Raw genomic sequence first — 17,845 nt, 5'->3', positions numbered from 1 at the left:
AAGATAAAATTAAAAGATATATCTAATAAATCTACTACCTGGAGATTTAACCCTCAGATATTAAAGGACAATGACTGTTGTAAATATGTGATGGATCAGATTAAATTATTTTTTGAAACTAATGATAATCCTGAAACTTCTCCATCACTATTTTGGGACACATTTAAGGCATTCATGCGTGGCGCAATAATATCCGCACAAGCACATCTCAATAAAGAAAATCGAAAAATAGAACAAAATTTAGAAAATGAGATAAAACGTCTAGATAATGAAAATATAAAACAGCCTTCCAAAGAGTTAAGTAATAAAATTGCATCAGTAAAATATAGATTAAATAAAATATATTCTAATCAAGTGATTAAACTTTTTCAACAAACTAAGCAAGTGTATTTTGAATTTGGAGATAAGCCACAAAAATTACTAGCACGACAGCTTAGAAAATTAGAAGATGAGAAGATGATACACGGAATTAGATCTGAGTATGGAAATATATTAATTACTCCAAAAGATATTAATGATAGATTTTTACAATATTATAAAAACCTTTATTCGTCAAAACTAACAGGACAAACAGATAGTATGGAAATATTTTTACAAGAATGTCAAATCAATAGCTTAGATCAGGAAGGTAGAGAATTGTTAAATGCTGAAATAACAGTAAAAGATATTATAGAATCAATTAGTTCGCTTAAGAACGGAAAAGCAGCGGGCCCAGATGGCCTGAGTGCAGAATTTTATAAAAAATTTCAAGATCTGATTTCCCCAAGATTACAAATAATGTATAGATATGCATATGACCAAGGAAAATTACCAGAATCTTTAAATGAATCCACAATTACACTCATCCCTAAAGTAGATAAGGATTTGGAAGATCCTGGATCATATAGAGCGATTGCCCTTTTAAATACAGACCAAAAAATATTAACTAAGGTCTTATCTAGGAGATTAAGTTTAGTGATCTCTAAATTAATACATTATGATCAAACAGGTTTTATCCCAAAACGTTACTCATCCCATAATCTCAGACGTTTGTTTAATATTATATATTCAAAAAGAATACGAGATACGGAACTAGCGGTTATATCACTAGATGCAGAAAAAGCGTTTGATCAGGTGGAATGGATGTATTTATTTAATATAATGGAAAAGTTTCAATTGGGGGATAGATTTTGTAAATGGGTAAGAATTTTATACTCGAATCCTATGGCAAGAATTTTGACTAACCAAATTTTATCAGCCAAATTTAAACTCTCTAGGGGATGCAGACAGGGATGTCCGTTATCACCCTTATTGTTCGCATTGGTGATAGAACCATTGGCGGAAAAAATTAGATCTGAACCTGAAATATATGGCTATAATACTGATACAACAATTAATAAAATTTCTTTATATGCAGATGATGTTTTGATTTATATTACAAAACCGGAAATTAGTATTCCCAACCTGCTAAACATTATAACTAAGTTTGGTGCATTTTCTGGGTATAGGATTAATTGGGATAAAAGCGAGATTATGCCAATAACAGGAATAAATCTTAATACATTACAACAATACCCATTAAAAGTAGTTACAGACAAACTTAAATATTTAGGGATTAACGTAACTAAAACTCATAACGCATTAATAAAATCCAACTATCCTCAACTATTAGATAAACTTAGAAAAAATATTTTATATTGGAAAACACTGCCTATATCCATGATTGGTAGAATAAGTGCCATAAAGATGGTATTTCTACCGCAGTTGTTATATTTGTTTCAGGCTATTCCTTTTTTTCTTCCGAAAACTTTTTTTAAAAAAATTGATAATATTGTCAATAGCTTTATTTGGGATTATAAAAATCACAGAATAAATAAAAAACATCTATGTAAAGCTAAGATAAATGGAGGATTAGCACTTCCAAACTTTTTATATTATTTTTGGGCTGTTCAGATTAAGAATATGAATTTCTGGTGGGTAAATATGGATCATGAACCGACATGGTTAAATATAGAAAAGGAGGACTGTCTACCTTTCAATGTAGGTTCGATAATTTTTGCACCAACGGAAGTACAAAAAAAATATTATAAAGACAACCTAATAATATATAATAATAGACGTATTTGGAAACAAATAGTTAAGACTCTACACTTGGATAATCTCTCATTTAGATTACCAATTATGAATAATCCATCGTTTAAACCTGCTATATTAGATGGGGGGTTTAAACAATGGGATGATTTAGGAATTACAAGGATAGAACATCTGTATAGAAAAGGAAAATTTCTTTTATTCCAGGAGTTACAAGATATTTATGGATTGTCTCCACAACATTTGTTTAGGTATTTACAAATTAGAGATTATATTAAATCCAATACACAAGATTATAAAAATAAAGAAGCAGGATTGTTAGATGATCTGTTTAATTTATATCCAAATACAGAAAAATTAATAGCCTATATATATAACATCATTTTGGATAAGGAGAATCCAATAACGGAAGTATATCGTCAAGCATGGGAAAATGAAATGGGATTGGCTATAACAAAAGAAAACTGGGAAGAAAGTCTACAACGAATACACCGGTGTTCATTAAACGCCAGACATATACTGATACAATTTAAAGTATTATATAGGTTACATTATTCGAAAACTAAATTAAATAGTATTTTTCCGAATCTCTCCGCTATTTGTGATAAGTGCAAGAAAGCAGAGGCAAATTTAATACATAGTTTCGTTACATGTCCTAAATTGAATTATTACTGGACAGAAATCTTTAAAGTTATTTCTGAAGTCATCAAAGTTAAATTGGACCCTAACCCAAAGCTAATAATATTTGGAATTCCGGATTTACATCTATCACTTACAGTAAATCAAAGAAATTTCTTTGATTACTGTTTAATAATTGGAAAAAAAATCATATTGAAATTTTGGAAGGGAACATTATCCCCCACAACCAAAATGTGGGCAACAGAGATGATGGAGACGTTACATCTGGAAAGAATTAGATTTGTCCTATTGGACAAGTATAATTCTTTTGAACAGATATGGTCTCCATATATACAGTATTTAGAGAAGTAGCTGTTCTTGGCAACACAGCTCGACGTGCACCCTGCGGGATTTGGTGAGAATAATTCATTTTTATATTGGAATTACATATATGTCTTTATTGATACTATCACTTGTAGTAGTGTTATTAATAATACATATTGTGGTTACTAAAAATGTTTTTTTTTTTTTTTTTTTTTTTTTTTTTTTTTTTTTTTTTTTCGTTTCTCTTTTCTTTCCTATATATAATCAAATTATTATTTAATCACTCTCTTAATGATTTATTCTTCCTCTATTCTTTCTCTATCATTATTTCTAAAAAAACAGTAGATAAGTATTACTAGTGTTTTACTTAATGCAAATTGAATTAATTTGATATAAAGTTGTTTGAAGCATTGTAATTGATTACCTTTAATAAAAAAATATATTACAAAAAAAAAACCTTAATTGAAAAGAAATGTTGACAAATGCATGCCAGCATTTGTCATAAGGCCAGGTCACATTTGAGCTTCTCATTAACTTGATGCCCACATCAGGACTGCACCTTTCACCTGCTGTTTAACGAAAAGCATCCAACATTGCTTTGTCCAACTGTATATATGGCTTTTAAAAATAACCACTGATCCATTCTGTTTTCAAATTCAAGGTCATGTTGTAGTTGTTACAAGGGCTCTTGTTGTAATTAGCCCCTGATCTCATTCACCACAGAGAGAAAATTAAGGGGAAGCTTCTAAATGGTCACAGCACAGTGATATAGTGATTCCATGATCACATATTTCACATTTCTCCTTTCCCGCTCACATTTGAGATTGTACTGAATTCTGGACCCTACCAGAAGGATATGGTTTCAATTCCTTATTTTCCGTCTCACTAGATTTTCCAACTTGCGTATCTTGTATTGAGGGAGAGTTATCCCAATTCTGGAACTCCAGAGTCAAGAATGCTTAATTGTCAAAGATGGACACCAAGTGCTGGAGTAACTCAGCGGGTCAGGCAGCATCTCTGGAGAACAAGGGTAAGGGACGTTTCGGATCGGGACCCTACTTCAGGCTGAAAGATAGAGAAGGCCAGAACAAAACAGTGAAGAAGGAGTCTGAAGAAGAGTCCCGACTCAAAACAGCACCTATCCTTGTTCTCCAGAGATGCTGCATGACTGCTGAGTTACACCTGCACTTTGTGTCTATCTTGGGTTGAAACCAGCATCTGCAGTTCTTTGTTTCTACATAGTGGTTTAATTGCCGTAAGCGCTAAAACTGAACACTGAAATTCTTATGCCCCTGCCCCACTTAGGAAACCTGAACGGAAACCTCTGGAGACTTTGCGCCCCGCCCAAGGTTTCCGTGCAGTTCCCGGAGGTTGCAGGTGGTTGCCGGAGGATGCAGGTGGTTGCCGGAGGTTGCAGGCAGTGGAAGCAGGTAGGGAGACTGACAAAAACCTCCGGGAACCGCACGGAAACCTTGGGTGGGGCGCAAAGTCTCCAGAGGTTTCCGTTCAGGTTTCCTAAGTGGGACAGGGGCATTACTTACAAAAGCATAACAGGCCCACAAACACAATACTCGATAGATCACATAATAATCAGACAACTAATAAGAAAAAAATCTCAAAATTTGTTCAAAACAAACCAAAGGCCCAAAGTCCCTGTTGCCACCAAGACAGTTCTGGGTTTAAAGTTTTATTGGTTTTTACTAATATTCAAAAGCCTGATGTTTGTTGTCTAACATAGTGGCATCTTGCCAATCTGTGTATGAAATTCTTGGAACTCCTCAGCCACAAGAACATAAGAAGAAGAAGAAAAACAGAAAATAGTGCACAGATAAATGTCCCGAATCTATTCTGCAACCCTTCAGATCCTTTTCTAGGTTTAGGTCCAGACTTATTATTGTCACGTGAACCAAGGCACGGTGACTAGTATTCGGATAATACTACGCATAAATACAATGGAGTCAAACTCAAGTACAATAGGTATGACAAAAGGGAAGGTACAAAGTACAGAAGATGGCTCTCAGCATTACAGTGCATCAGGTCCATATCTACTCTGATGTTGGGTAGGTATACTGCATCTCCAAAGCCCTTTCGCTTCCCCATTTGCTGCCACCACAATTGCAAAAGGAACTGACACATTCAGGGCCGTCCAGGGTTCATCATTTCCCGATGTCTGTGATCTCGAGCTGCATGATTGCGAGCCGAGTCATTTGAGGCGATCAATATATCAGGAGTTTTGACAGGTATCAGTTTCTGGAGGTCGCTGCACAATTTTACTGATCACGTTTCATCACTCTCACTAGTTATTGATTTCTGAATTGATATGACTGTCTTTCTATATTAAACACATATGCAGTTGATTAATCCCATTAAAAATACTTCTGTCCTTTCGACTGGCTACAATTGACCTCAGAATGTTTCGTGCTGATATTGGCTGTCAAATTGAGCAAAATACTCCATCTCTCTGTGTCCCGCACAGTGGATTAACAGGCAATTTAACCTTGGCAAATTTTAAAATAGAAACCCTAGTCCAAATCCACTTCCACCACAACCTTTGCTGACAGATAGAAGCTGTCCGGATTCCTAGTTCATGGCATAATTTGCTCTTGTGGCCAATATCTTGAGTGTCTTTTATAAATACGTTCCTTGAATAACAATATCCACTCAAGGCTTGTTCGTCCTGTCAAAAGTGTTGCCGCTGCAGCGTTAGTTAACTGCTTTTGCCCCATTCTTCTCTCTTTGAATCTGTTGACATCATGTCCACATTGTTCGATGTAATAACAACATATTATGTTATTTAGTTTGGAAATACAGAGTGGAAACAGGCCCGTTCAGGCCACCGAGTCTGTGCCGACCCACGTTCGCCCGTGCACTAGTCCTGTCCTACACACTAGAGACAATTTACAGGAGCCAATTAACCTACAAGCTGCATGTCTTAGGAATGTGGGAGGAAACCGGAGCACCCGGAGAAAACCCACGCAGTCACAGGAAAAATGAGCAAATTCCGTATAGACAGCACCTATAGTGAGGATTGAACCTGGGTCTCTAAGGCTGCAACTCTAAAGCCCCTCTTAATCTTATATACTTCTATCTGGTCCAATATAAATGATAGTGTCCACTGCTTCAAAACATAAAGTGCTGGAGGAACTCAACAGGTCAGGCAGCATCTGTGTAAGGAATGGACAGGCGACGTTTTACGTCAGAACGCTTCTTCAGACTGAATGGAGAAGTGGGGAGAAAGCTGTAAAAGAGGTGGGAGGTGGGGCAAAGCCTGGCAAGTGATAGGTGGATACAGGTGAGGGGGGAGGTGACCGGCAGGTGTGTGGCGTATGGGGCAAAGGTCGGAGGGGTAACGGTGATAAAGGGGGTCAGGTGTAGAGAGGCAAGGAAGAGTGAAATGTGAGTGAAGAGTGAGTGGGGCAGCGGTAGAGTTGCTGCCTCACAGTGCCAGAGACCCGGGTTCGATCCTGACTACGGGCGCTGTCTGTACGGAGTTTGTACGTTCTCCCCGTGACCTGCGTGGGTTTTCTCCAGCATCTTCGGTTTCCTCCCACACTCCAAAGACGTACAGGTTTGTAGGTTAATTGGCTTGGTTGGTATCATTGTAATTGTATAATTGTATGCTGTTCCTGGTGTGTGCATGATAGCGTAAGTGCTTGGGGATCGCTGGATAGCGTGGACTCGGTGGGCCGAAGGGCCTGTTTCCCTGCTGTATCTCTAAACTGTTAAACTAAAGCTGGGGGTAGGGACGTGGGGGGAATGGGTCGGAGGGAAGGAAAGAGGAAGATGAAAGACAACTATAACTCAGATATATCTCACTGTTCATTTCCTCTCAGTTTTCAGTGTTGTTTGTGGGAAAATTAGCCCAATTTCATAATTCAAGATGCGTCAAATGTGCCACACAGCGTTAAATGTAACCGAATCGCATGGTTCATCAACACAATGGCAACTGTGGTTCAGACTCATAAGTGTGGCCCATTCATCCAGCTATTCCGAATTAATTGAATAACTCTCTCCCATTTGGTGACTGTCAGTCACCTCAAAGAAAATGTTAATTTGAAAACCCTAAGATTGGATACCATCTGAAAATTGTACAGGTGTGAATTTAGATAGAATTAATTGAAGTGGGATGTTATATCTCATGAAGGAAGTGCCACTGGTGCTCTGAGACGTCTGTTGAAGTAAAAATGTATTTAAGGAGATATTACAATAATGGGGACTATTCATTTTCGGAGGCACCATTTTCCGGTGGATTGTGTGCGTGGGTAGGGTTTTCAATTCTACGGCTGAGGGTTTGAATTTTCAGCTTTGTAATTTTATCAAACTTGGTGGAACAATAAGTCATGAGGTTAAGTTACTGAATAGCAGAATTAGGCCATTCGGCCCATCAAGTCAACTCCGGTATTCTATTCTATGACAGATACATCTCTCCCTCCTAACCTCATTCTCCTGCCTTCTCCCCATAACCCCTGACACCCGTACTAATCAAGAATCTATCTATCTCTGTCTTTAAAATATCAACTGCTGTTTATAAGTCATGAGAGACATGAATGTTTAATTGCTGGTTATGGAACAATGAAATTCTTACTTGTTGCAGCTTAACATACCCGTAAGTGCAATAACACACAGATAAATATATAGAAATATAGACAATAATTAATTAATTAATCAGGGCAGCACGGTGGCACAGCTGGCAAAGTTGCTGCTTCACAGCACCAGTGACCAGGGTTCAATCCTGACCTCGGGTGCTGCCCGGACAGAGTTTGTACGTTCTCCCTGTGACCTCGTGGGTTTTCTCCGGGTGCTCCGGTTTCCACCATACAGGTTTGTAGGTTTAATTGGCTTCTGTAAAATTGTGCAAAACGCCTAGCGTGCAATATAGAAGTAATGTACGAGCAATCGCTGGTTGGCGCAGACTCGGAGGACCTATTTCCACGCTGCATCTCTAAACTAAACTAAGCTAATTATTGAAAATATGATTTTCAAGCGGTGCCCAGCTGAAGAAACCCGTTTCGTGTGCGGCCATTTTGAAATCTGAGCTCACCTGCACGCTGACTACCATCACTAGGGATGTTGCCACGGTAACCGCAAACGACTGATAATCTGAAAGATGCTGCCCATCATCCCTTGTTGAATCACAAAATGCTCCGTATGGAACAAAGAACAAGACAATAGACGTATAGACTCCATGGATGATGCAGATAAAGAACTCCCGCTTATTGAAAAGCAGATTCAGTTGTCCAGGTTCATAGAGCCTTGTGTATACCAGACTCTTCTGTTCATTGACATCCTAAAGAGAGAGAGTAAAATTAGAGAGGTAGATCCCAGCAGTGAGTTACTAACAAAGTCACACTCAATAATGAAAAATTTATTTGGCTCATGCTTATTTAACCCCTGATAGATTTTCAGGAAGCTACAGTACTTAGCTGTATAGAAATCAACAAGAAACTAGCTTTCAATCTGGACCTGTGTCTGTACCTCGGTCCAAAGAAGGGTCTCAACACGAAACGTCACCTATCCCTTTTCTCCGGAGTTGCTCCCTGGCCCGGCATTTTGTGTCTATCTTTGGTGTAAACCAGCATCTGCAGCTCCTTCCTACACATTTTGTCGGCTCAAGGTGTGCCTACTTTGAAGAAGTTCTCCTCCTCTCTCCGATGAGTCCGACGAAGTCCCGAAAAGTCACCCGTTCCTTCTCTCCAGAGATGCTGCCTGACCCGCTGAGTTACTCCGGGGTTTTGTGCCTATCTTCGTCCTATTTCCTTGCTGTATGACTCTATGTTCTGCAAATCAACATTCTGCTGAAATAATGAGTATTGATCCAATACCCGAGTACTCAAACACCGGCTCAGAGCAGAGTGATCTTTAATAGATGTCTGGGCCAAATGACGATGTACTGATCATGGCTAACACAAGAACCCTTCCCTTTACTGGGATATTTAAACGTCCTAGTTGATTTCCTGTTCGGTTGTGAAGGAAAGTTTGTTGACATAAAGTCATACAGCACGGAAACAGGCCCTTTGGCCCGACTCATCCCTGCCGACCAAGATCTAAGCTAGTCTCATTTGCCAGCATTTGGCAGATATCCCTTTAAACCTTCCTATCCATGTACCTGCCCAAGTGTCTTTTAAATGTTGTTATAGTACCTGCCGCAGCAGTCCTGAACTACTATCTACCTCTTTAATCTGACTTTATCTTGCACTAAACGTTACTCCCTTATCATGTGTCTGTTTAGTGTGAGTGGCTTGATTGTCTTTTCTTTCCGCTGACTGGTTAGCACGCAACAAAAACCTTTCACTGAACTTCAGTATACGTGACAATAAAATGAGCTGAACTGAACTACCTCCCCTGGCAGCTCGTTCCATATGCCCACCACCCTCTGAATGAAAAAGGTGCCCCTCAGTCTCAGAAATGTTCTTCAAATCAGCAAAGTTCGAAGATAATATATAGCCACAAAACAAAACTAATTCCTTTATTCCTTTCCAAACAGATTTAAATTACTACATAGGTTATCTTACCTGATCAAATATACCCATGGCCAGCACCGGAAGAGATGTGTAAACTATGTTGTACAGAGTTATAAACCACTGATCATACACAGTCTGTAACAACAAAGAAAGTTACCAATAAGTGCATACCAAGCTTACAATCTTCAAAATAAATCTCTCTACTATATTTTACAGATTAAAGTGAATTCAAAGATGACTGAATTGCGTGAAGTATTTTAGACGCAAATGCATTATTGCCATTTTGGAATGTCAGTAACACATGTGCCAGGGCTGGACCTTATGGCTTCACATGCCAGTTTATAAAGTTGCACATACTAAATGATGTGGATTACATAATTAAAAATAAGTCTCACACGTTTGTTTGAGAACACATCCGAAATTATGTAGATAATCACGTAGCATTATTCTTGTTTATAATGTGTGAGGTGAATCCTATTCACTGAAAAATAAAGCAATGAAATGTTGGCGACTCTGTGTATGGCATAGAATCTGAGGATTTCCCTCGGTGCCTGCGTCAGGTAGTGCTGCTGGGATATGCACAGAAGCATTTAAAGACAGGCAAGACATCTTTGACACTGCCATTCGTTTTGTGACTATGTCCCACAGTTTTTTTTGTGATGTACACACCAGTAGAGTGATCCTGTATAGCACCTCTGAAAAGTTAAAAACTAAATTTGTAGATTTTTTTCAATGTTACAAAAGTTTAATTTAGAGATACAGCACGGAAACAGGCTTTTCGGCCCATGGAGTCCACTTCGACCAACGATCACCCCTTCACATAAGTTCTATCCTACTCACTAAGGACAATTAACAGAAGCCAACTAGCCTACAAAAGCTGCACATCTCTGGAATGTGGGAAGAGACCGGCGCGCCGGGAGAAACCCCACGCGGGTCACGGGGAGAACGTACAAACTCCGTACAGACATCACCTGCAGTCAGGATCGAACCCGGGTCCCTGGCGCTGTAAGGCAGCAACTCTACCACTGCGCCATTGTGCCGCCCACGACATTAAAGTCTAACGTACATGGCACCAGTCAGAGTGGGTCCCATTCTGGGTCTGGTTTTGGACACTCACCTCATGTAGTGAAATACATAGTGGTTCTCCCCAAGGTCTCACATGCTCAACCCTGTGGTGCCAGGCCAGCTTCTCAGCCTATGATCCATCATTATTTCTCCTCATTCATTTATTTAAAGTTCAGAGATACAGCATGTAAACGGGCCCCATGTCCCGCCGAGTTCATCGATCGCCCGTTCACACTAGTTCTATGTCATCTCTCTCGCTCACTCTCGCTCACTCTCGCTCACTCTCGCTCACTCTCACACTCACTCACACTCTCTCACCCTCTCTCACTATCTCATTCGCTATTAATGCATTGGCTCTTAAGATTTAAATTTAAAAATGTTCTCCTCTTCAGAGAAACTACAAACCTGCGCAGAGAAGCCACAGAAGAAACCAAACCAGAAGTGAACGAGGGTGAATGCAAAGTTCTTGTAGAAAAAGTAGTAGAGGAACCTGCACATCCGTAGATAGGACCATCTCCCATGGACCAACAAAAGTCTTTGGAGGTATCTGAACTGTCCAATGGAGTAGTCGCTGGCCAGAACGGCCTGCATGCCTTCCTGACCGCTGATACCCACTCCGATGTGTGCAGCTGTTGGCAAAACAAACGTATTAAGTTTGAAAGATACTTTCAGTTCAGAGATACAGCGCAGAAACAGGCCCTTCGGCCCACCGAGTCCGAGCTGAACAGCAATTACCCTGTGCACTAGCACTATCCTACACACTAGGGACAATTTTTACCGAAGCCAATTAACCTACAAACCTGTGCATCTTTGGAGTGTGGGAGGAAACCGGAACACACGGAGAAAACCCATGAGGTCGCAGTGAGAACGTGCAAACTCCACATAGACAGCTCCGGAGGTCGGGATTGAACGCGGGCTTCTCGCGCTGTGAGGCAACCGCTCGTCCCTTTTTTTTATGTCTGCGTCTTCTCATTGCAAACCTGTGTGCTCAAACACTGAGGTCCCTCCTAATTGTACGTTCCAGGACCCTCAGTTTTATACCTTTGCTCAATCTCACCAATTCCCAAGAAAGCAACCCAGCTGATCCAACCTTTCCTCACAGCTACATTTTCCAGAGCTTGGGAATCATGTTTGGGAATCTGCCCTGTGGCCTTCAGTGCCTTTTACATCTTCTCAGGAATATGATGATCAGGACTGTCCTCCCCCTCACCCGTCTCCACCTATCACTTGCCATTCTTTGTCCTGCCCACATCTCTCTTTCCCAGCTATCATTCCTCACCCTACTGCAATTAGCCTGAAGAAGTGTCCCAATGTAAAACATTGCCTATCCATGTCCTCCAAAGATGCTGATCGGCTAAATTACTCCAGCACTTTGTGTCTTTTTTTGTGTGGTAAACCAGCATCTGCAGTTCCTCTTGTCTAATAGTGGTGTTTAGTCATAAGTGACACTGAGTTATAGAATCCCACAGTCATAGAGTCTTACAGCGTGGAAACAGGCCCTTTGGCCCAACTTGCCCACACCAGTCAATATGCTCCATCTATATTGGTCCTATCTATCTGCCTGAGTTTGGCCCATATCCCTCTGAACCTGTCCTATCCATGTACCTGTCTAAACGTTAGTCCAGCACTATGGGGTTTTTTTGCTCCAGATTCCAGCATCGGCAGTTTCCTCACACCTCAAAGCAAAAAGTGACAGCAATGAAGTGGGAACAAAACTAATCTCTGTATTTCTAATCTACGAACTGGAGCAGCAAGGCGATCCGTCTTACTTTTAATCATGCTGACATCGTTTGCTCCGTCACCTATCGCCAAGGTGACAGCTTTCTTGTACATTTTGACAAGTTCCACCACCTGAGCCTTCTGCAGCGGCGTGACCCTGCAGCAAATCACCGTCCGGCACATGCTGGCTAAGTTCAGGAACTCCTGCTTCATGTCTGCCTCCAGTGCATGTGCCTATTACCCACACAAACACAAGAAACAAGGGTTCAGCGGTTGAATGAATGAATGAATACTTTATTGTCACATGTGACAAGCCACAGTGAAATTATTTGCTTACATACCCAATGTATGCAAATAGTCACCACCTAAAGGACGGAGGGGCGGAGTTGGATTCACGGGAGGTTGGTCTTGGAGGGGAGGATGCTCTTCAAACTGCGGAGCATCCTGGACAATACATGCCACCCCCTCCATGACACACTGGTCAACCTGAGGAGTACCTTCAGCAACAGACTGGATCCACCAAGATGCAGCACAAAACGCCACAGGAGATCCTTCTTCCCTGTGGCTATCAAACTGTACAAGTCCTCCCCCTTCTGTCGTGGGGTAGACTGAGATTTCCCCCTCCCCCTCCCCAATCCTCACACATCCCCAATCCTTTCCACTCGTCACTTTAATTTCATGTTTCATTTATCCAGTGTTATACGAATGTTGGCAGATCAATTTCCCTCCTGGGATAAGTAAAGTTCTATCATATCGTTTCGTATCGTATCGTAACCATGACTGAACTTACCAACTTAGAAAAATCGGGGAAAGGAAGGTTTAATTTTTACAATTTATGCTGCTACACCTTCTGTGAAATAAACATGACCACATCAGAGATATCAGAGCTGGATGCAAGATCGGAAACACCACTGACTTTTTCTCCCTTAACCCAAAGGCTAAAACCAATTTTCACATTCGCGATGTAATCCTAGCTGAGAAGTATTCAACGTTGCGATAATTTCCTGGTCTCCATGGTTCAGTATTCGATTACTTGTTGAGCATTAAAAGGACTTGCGCATAAATCCCCGTGACACACTTCACACTTACTAAACTGTGCCCGTTAATAATCAGCGCAAAGTCTCCCACCACGGTCTCTTCAACCACCGATCTCAACTGCGACGGTCCATTCTTTTCAGGGAAAACGTGTCCATTGCAAATAGGTTTCCCCAGCATTTGCTCTCTCGCTGCTCTGGAATGCAAGGAATATGTAAGAACCTCATAACTGTGTATGGAACTACATTCCACAATTGATACATTGATCAGTGTTATAAAAATACCAAAGATGCTGGAGTAACTTAGCAAATCAGGCAGCCTCTCTGGAGAAAATGCAAAGGTGACGTTTTGGGTCAGAACCCTTCTTCAGACTTCAAAAACACCAGTTGGAAACCTGCTAAGTTCCCCCAGCACCTTGGCTTTTTCTTGTGGGCCTAAAGGGCACTTTCAACGTGTTGAACGATTATAAATTGCAAACACATGTTCCACCAGCAAAGGAACTATTGTTTTGGCATCTGTGGAAAGCTGCCTCGGTAAATGATAGATTTGTCGCAAATGCTATTCTAGGAACTACAGGGTGAATACAACACATAGGGTAGGGGAATCAAGAACTAGAGGGCAGAGGTTTAAGGAGAGAAGGGAAAGGTTTGATACCAACCCGAGGGGCAACTTTTTCCACACATGGACACATGTATAGATGGAGCTGCCAGATGAAGTTGTTGAAGCAGGTCCTATAACAACATTTAAACAATATGTGGACATGTACATGGATAGGGAAGGTTTTGAGGGATATGGGCCAAACAGGGGCAAATGTTCCATATCCACAATTGAGATGGAGCATCTTGGTTAGCATGGATGAGCCAATTGAAGAAGGATCTTGACCCGGAAAGTCACCTATTCCTTTTCTCCCGAGATGCTGCCTGACCTGATGAGTTACTCCAGCATTTTGTGTCTATCTTCGGTAACCAGTATCTGCACTTCCATCTTACACATTCTATCCATTTAACATAAGCTATTCATTTTTCATTTTAAGCATATGGGCAGTTAAAAACAGTAATCATTCTGTGCAAAAATATTGTGAAAACAAACATGTCAACCAATACAATGAAAAGGCTACGTTAATAAATTTGAATAATTTGTGGCATGCAAAAATATTTAGGATTTGTTTACCGAATTTCTTCACGGACTTCGAGAACTGTGCGGCCAGATATTATGAATATCTCATTCATGTCATCTGTTAGCATGTTGCATGAGTAACCAATGTTCACCGCTGTCTCTGTGTGCAAACAGGAACGTAATATTTAGTTTAGTTTAGTGTATTTAGTTTAGAGATATATGAAAGGATGAATGATGAATGAAACTCCAACTGATATCTGGAGAGGAGTCAAACTTTTGCAGGCAAACCTAACAGCCAATTTGCACACCGCAAAGACTCCTGAGACAAATGACCACTTAATCTGTCATAATAATTGATGAATTGCCAGTTAATTAATTAATGACAAGCTGATCTACAATAATCAATACCAGCATTTACAAAGCAAATTAATTATTCATTTCACCAGGATTAAGTTCCACTGGGTTTTTCTTGAATTATAAATACGTCTTCATTGTAAATGCCGTCTACAAAAGATTACTGTACATTAGAACACAGAATGTGTAGCAAGATTTCAGCACAGGAATAGGCCCTTCAGTCCACAATGTTTGTGCCGAGATAAACTCATCTCATCAGTCTGCACATGATCCATATCTGTCCACTCCCTGCATATCCATGTCTGTGTCTGTTTAAAATCTGCACAAGATTCCAGCATCTGCAGTGTTTAGTGACTCCAAGAACAAACCCCATCTCTTTTTTCAAACTTTCTCCCCTCTACTTCACCAGTCTGAAGAAGGTGCCCGACCCGAAATCTCATCCGTCCAATCCATTCACAGATGTTGTTTAATGGGCCTGTCCCACTTGGCAATTTTTCAGGCAACTGCCGGCGACTGTCATAGTCGAAGCAGGGACAACCTACGTCATCCTGGCGACAACCTATGACAGCACCTACATCAGGGGAAGTCAAGCTACACTCATTGGCGTCAAACCCACTGTTGCCGAAAATATTTCAACATGTTGAAAATTTACCGGCGACCAGAAAGACGCTACGACTTTTTGCGCGACTGAGGTGACTACTATCAGCGACCACCGGCGAATATGTGCGCGACAAACTAGTCGCCTGTAGTTGCCTAAAAAATCGCCTGTGCACATAATCTTCCTAGTTATTCCAACATATTGCACAAACAAAATTTAATTTTCCGAAAAGATGAATATTTGCTGAATTTACAAATTCTGCATATAAAACATTTAATTTAGCATGTTTAAGAAGGAACTGCAGCTGCTGTAAAATCGAAGGTAGACAAAAATGCCGGAGAAACTCAGCGGGTGAGGCAGCATCTATGGAGCGAAGGAAATAGGCAACGTTTCGGGTCGTGACCCTTCTTCAGACTGATGCGAGGGTGGGGGGAGGGCGGGAAGAAGAAAAAAATTAATTTAGCATTACTTCGAATAGTAATTCTTTGGCAAACGGATAAATTGGTCTTTGGGAAAAGTGCGTGGTATTTTAACGTTTGCAATTTTATTTGATCCAAATAAATCTTTTCTGCACTGCTCTGTGAAGTACAACTTCTCAGCAAAGCCCAAAAGTACTATCTACCTTTGATGTCCCTCAGACTATCCTTGACCAGACTTTGCTGGCTTTACCTTGCAGTAAATGTTATCCCCTTATCATGTATCTATACACTGTTAATGGATCGATTGTAATCATGTATTGTCTTTCAGCTGACTGGTTCACAGGCAACAAAAAGCTTTTCACTGTACCTCAGCACTCGTGACAATAATCTAAATTGAAACCGGTGGAGCTCCTTTGCCACTAATCTCGTTCAATGGCATTTCTTCTCCCCTCATAAAACATATAAAAAGCAATTGGACAGGATTAATATAACATTGCCTGCTATCTCTTGGTTGGTGGAAAGAAGGGGAAAACACACACACACACACACACAGTGGGGCATATGGACAAAGAAAGCATAAAGAAAAGATCCATTTGGATCGGTTTCCCAAAGGTCATGGAAAGGGTAAACATATTTTGTAATATTTCAAGGTTTTATCCTGAATCCAAACGTACTTCACTTTTTCTAGAATTAGGTAATCAACAATAGTGTCATTTTTCTCAGGACAATCAATACATCAATTGTCAGGGGAAATATATCGCTTTGGTGTGTAACATGTGATAAATCTAATGTGCCTCGCCTCTAGGTCACATCAGCCATGTACCATCCTGAAAAGTGCACACAGTGACAATCCAATCTCCTAGTTTGGTTAACACATATTAAGAAAGCTGTCACACCTCAATATGCTGCACTGTGGTCATAAATCCAATTTATTTCTCACATAAACCATCTACATAAGGTAATACTGCGTTACACGCTCACTACAAGATTGCATTTGTGCCTCAACAATTGTTCATATTGGAAGATTACATCAAGTTCATGGCCTCATTAAAGCTTCGAGCTGCGAGTCCTCCGGGTGACATCAGTCAATGTGACTCGGCCGGTAGTGGCCAAGTCGAGCTTCCTCTGATATTATCCACACAGCTACCCAAGGACAGGCGCGCCGACAATGATGGAAGACGGATGTGTTCAGTCAGTGCCAGAGCACCCACTGTGCACTGGCGGAGCGAGTGGAAGCGAAAATGTTGTATTGATTTTCAATCCATCATACTCTTTGATCAGGGACAGGCTCTTTCCATGTGCGGCTAAGGATGATGAGGGGCAAGTGACGGAGGTGGGGAGGCAGGCGGTGGGTCAAGTGCCTACAACACGGAAATGGACTATTCGGCCCGATTCAGCAACTAGTCTGAGGAAAGGTCTCGGTCCAAAATGTCACCTATTCCTTTTCTCCTGACCCGCTGAGTAACTCCCGCACTTTGTATCTGTATCCAGAGCATCTCATAGTCCACAAGGGTGACTTAAGGCCCAGCGGTATGAACATTGAATTCTCCAATTTCCGAACATCTCCCGTCCCTGAGTTCGACGTTTCTCATTATCCCCACACTTCTCCTGTCCTCTCCCACCCTCATCCTGTTCTCTGACATGATATTTCGCCGCTCCTCTTCTCTCCTTATCTGACACTTTTCACCTCTAGCCTTTGTTGCTTACCCCACCCATTTACCAATCAAACAACCCCCCCCCCACACTCACTTCTATTCACTCTTCTGACAGGCTTTGCCCCACCTCCATTCCCCTTTTTCCAGCTTTCTCACTCCCATCAGTCTGAAGAATATTCCCGACCTGAATCATCACCAGTCCATTCCTTCCACAGATGCTGTCTGACCTGCTGAGTTCCTCCAGCACTTCGTGTCTTACTCAAGTATTATCCAATCCAATTGACCCAATGGTCATGCATATGTTTGTGCACAATGCAATCCCATTTCAGTTTTCTCAACCAAAGTTACGTGTTTGTAAACGATAGATATATTAATTGTTATAACAGTCAACCAGCAAAAAAGATATTTTGT

The 17,845-nt window shown here is 40.8% G+C and overlaps 1 protein-coding gene across 3 annotated transcripts in view; it reads right to left on the bottom strand.

Moving 5' to 3' along the window:
* Window positions 1-17,845, bottom strand: part of atp8b4 (ATPase phospholipid transporting 8B4 (putative)) — a 147,774-nt gene that overhangs the window by 12,441 nt on the left and 117,488 nt on the right. For all 3 annotated transcript variants that reach the window (XM_033050630.1, XM_033050631.1, XM_033050629.1), the window contains exons 21-26: window positions 14,463-14,568; window positions 13,347-13,488; window positions 12,308-12,491; window positions 10,944-11,167; window positions 9,525-9,608; window positions 8,054-8,299 (exon numbers count right to left, since the gene is read on the bottom strand). In XM_033050630.1, the coding sequence (XP_032906521.1) occupies window positions 8,054-8,299; window positions 9,525-9,608; window positions 10,944-11,167; window positions 12,308-12,491; window positions 13,347-13,488; window positions 14,463-14,568 (986 nt within the window). The remainder of the gene's footprint in view (window positions 1-8,053; window positions 8,300-9,524; window positions 9,609-10,943; window positions 11,168-12,307; window positions 12,492-13,346; window positions 13,489-14,462; window positions 14,569-17,845) is intronic.

This window comes from Amblyraja radiata, chromosome 34 (assembly GCF_010909765.2).
Source record: "Amblyraja radiata isolate CabotCenter1 chromosome 34, sAmbRad1.1.pri, whole genome shotgun sequence".
Taxonomy (NCBI): domain Eukaryota; kingdom Metazoa; phylum Chordata; class Chondrichthyes; order Rajiformes; family Rajidae; genus Amblyraja; species Amblyraja radiata.
The sequence above is the reverse complement of the archived record's forward strand: the minus strand, read 5'-3'. Positions and strand labels throughout refer to the sequence as shown.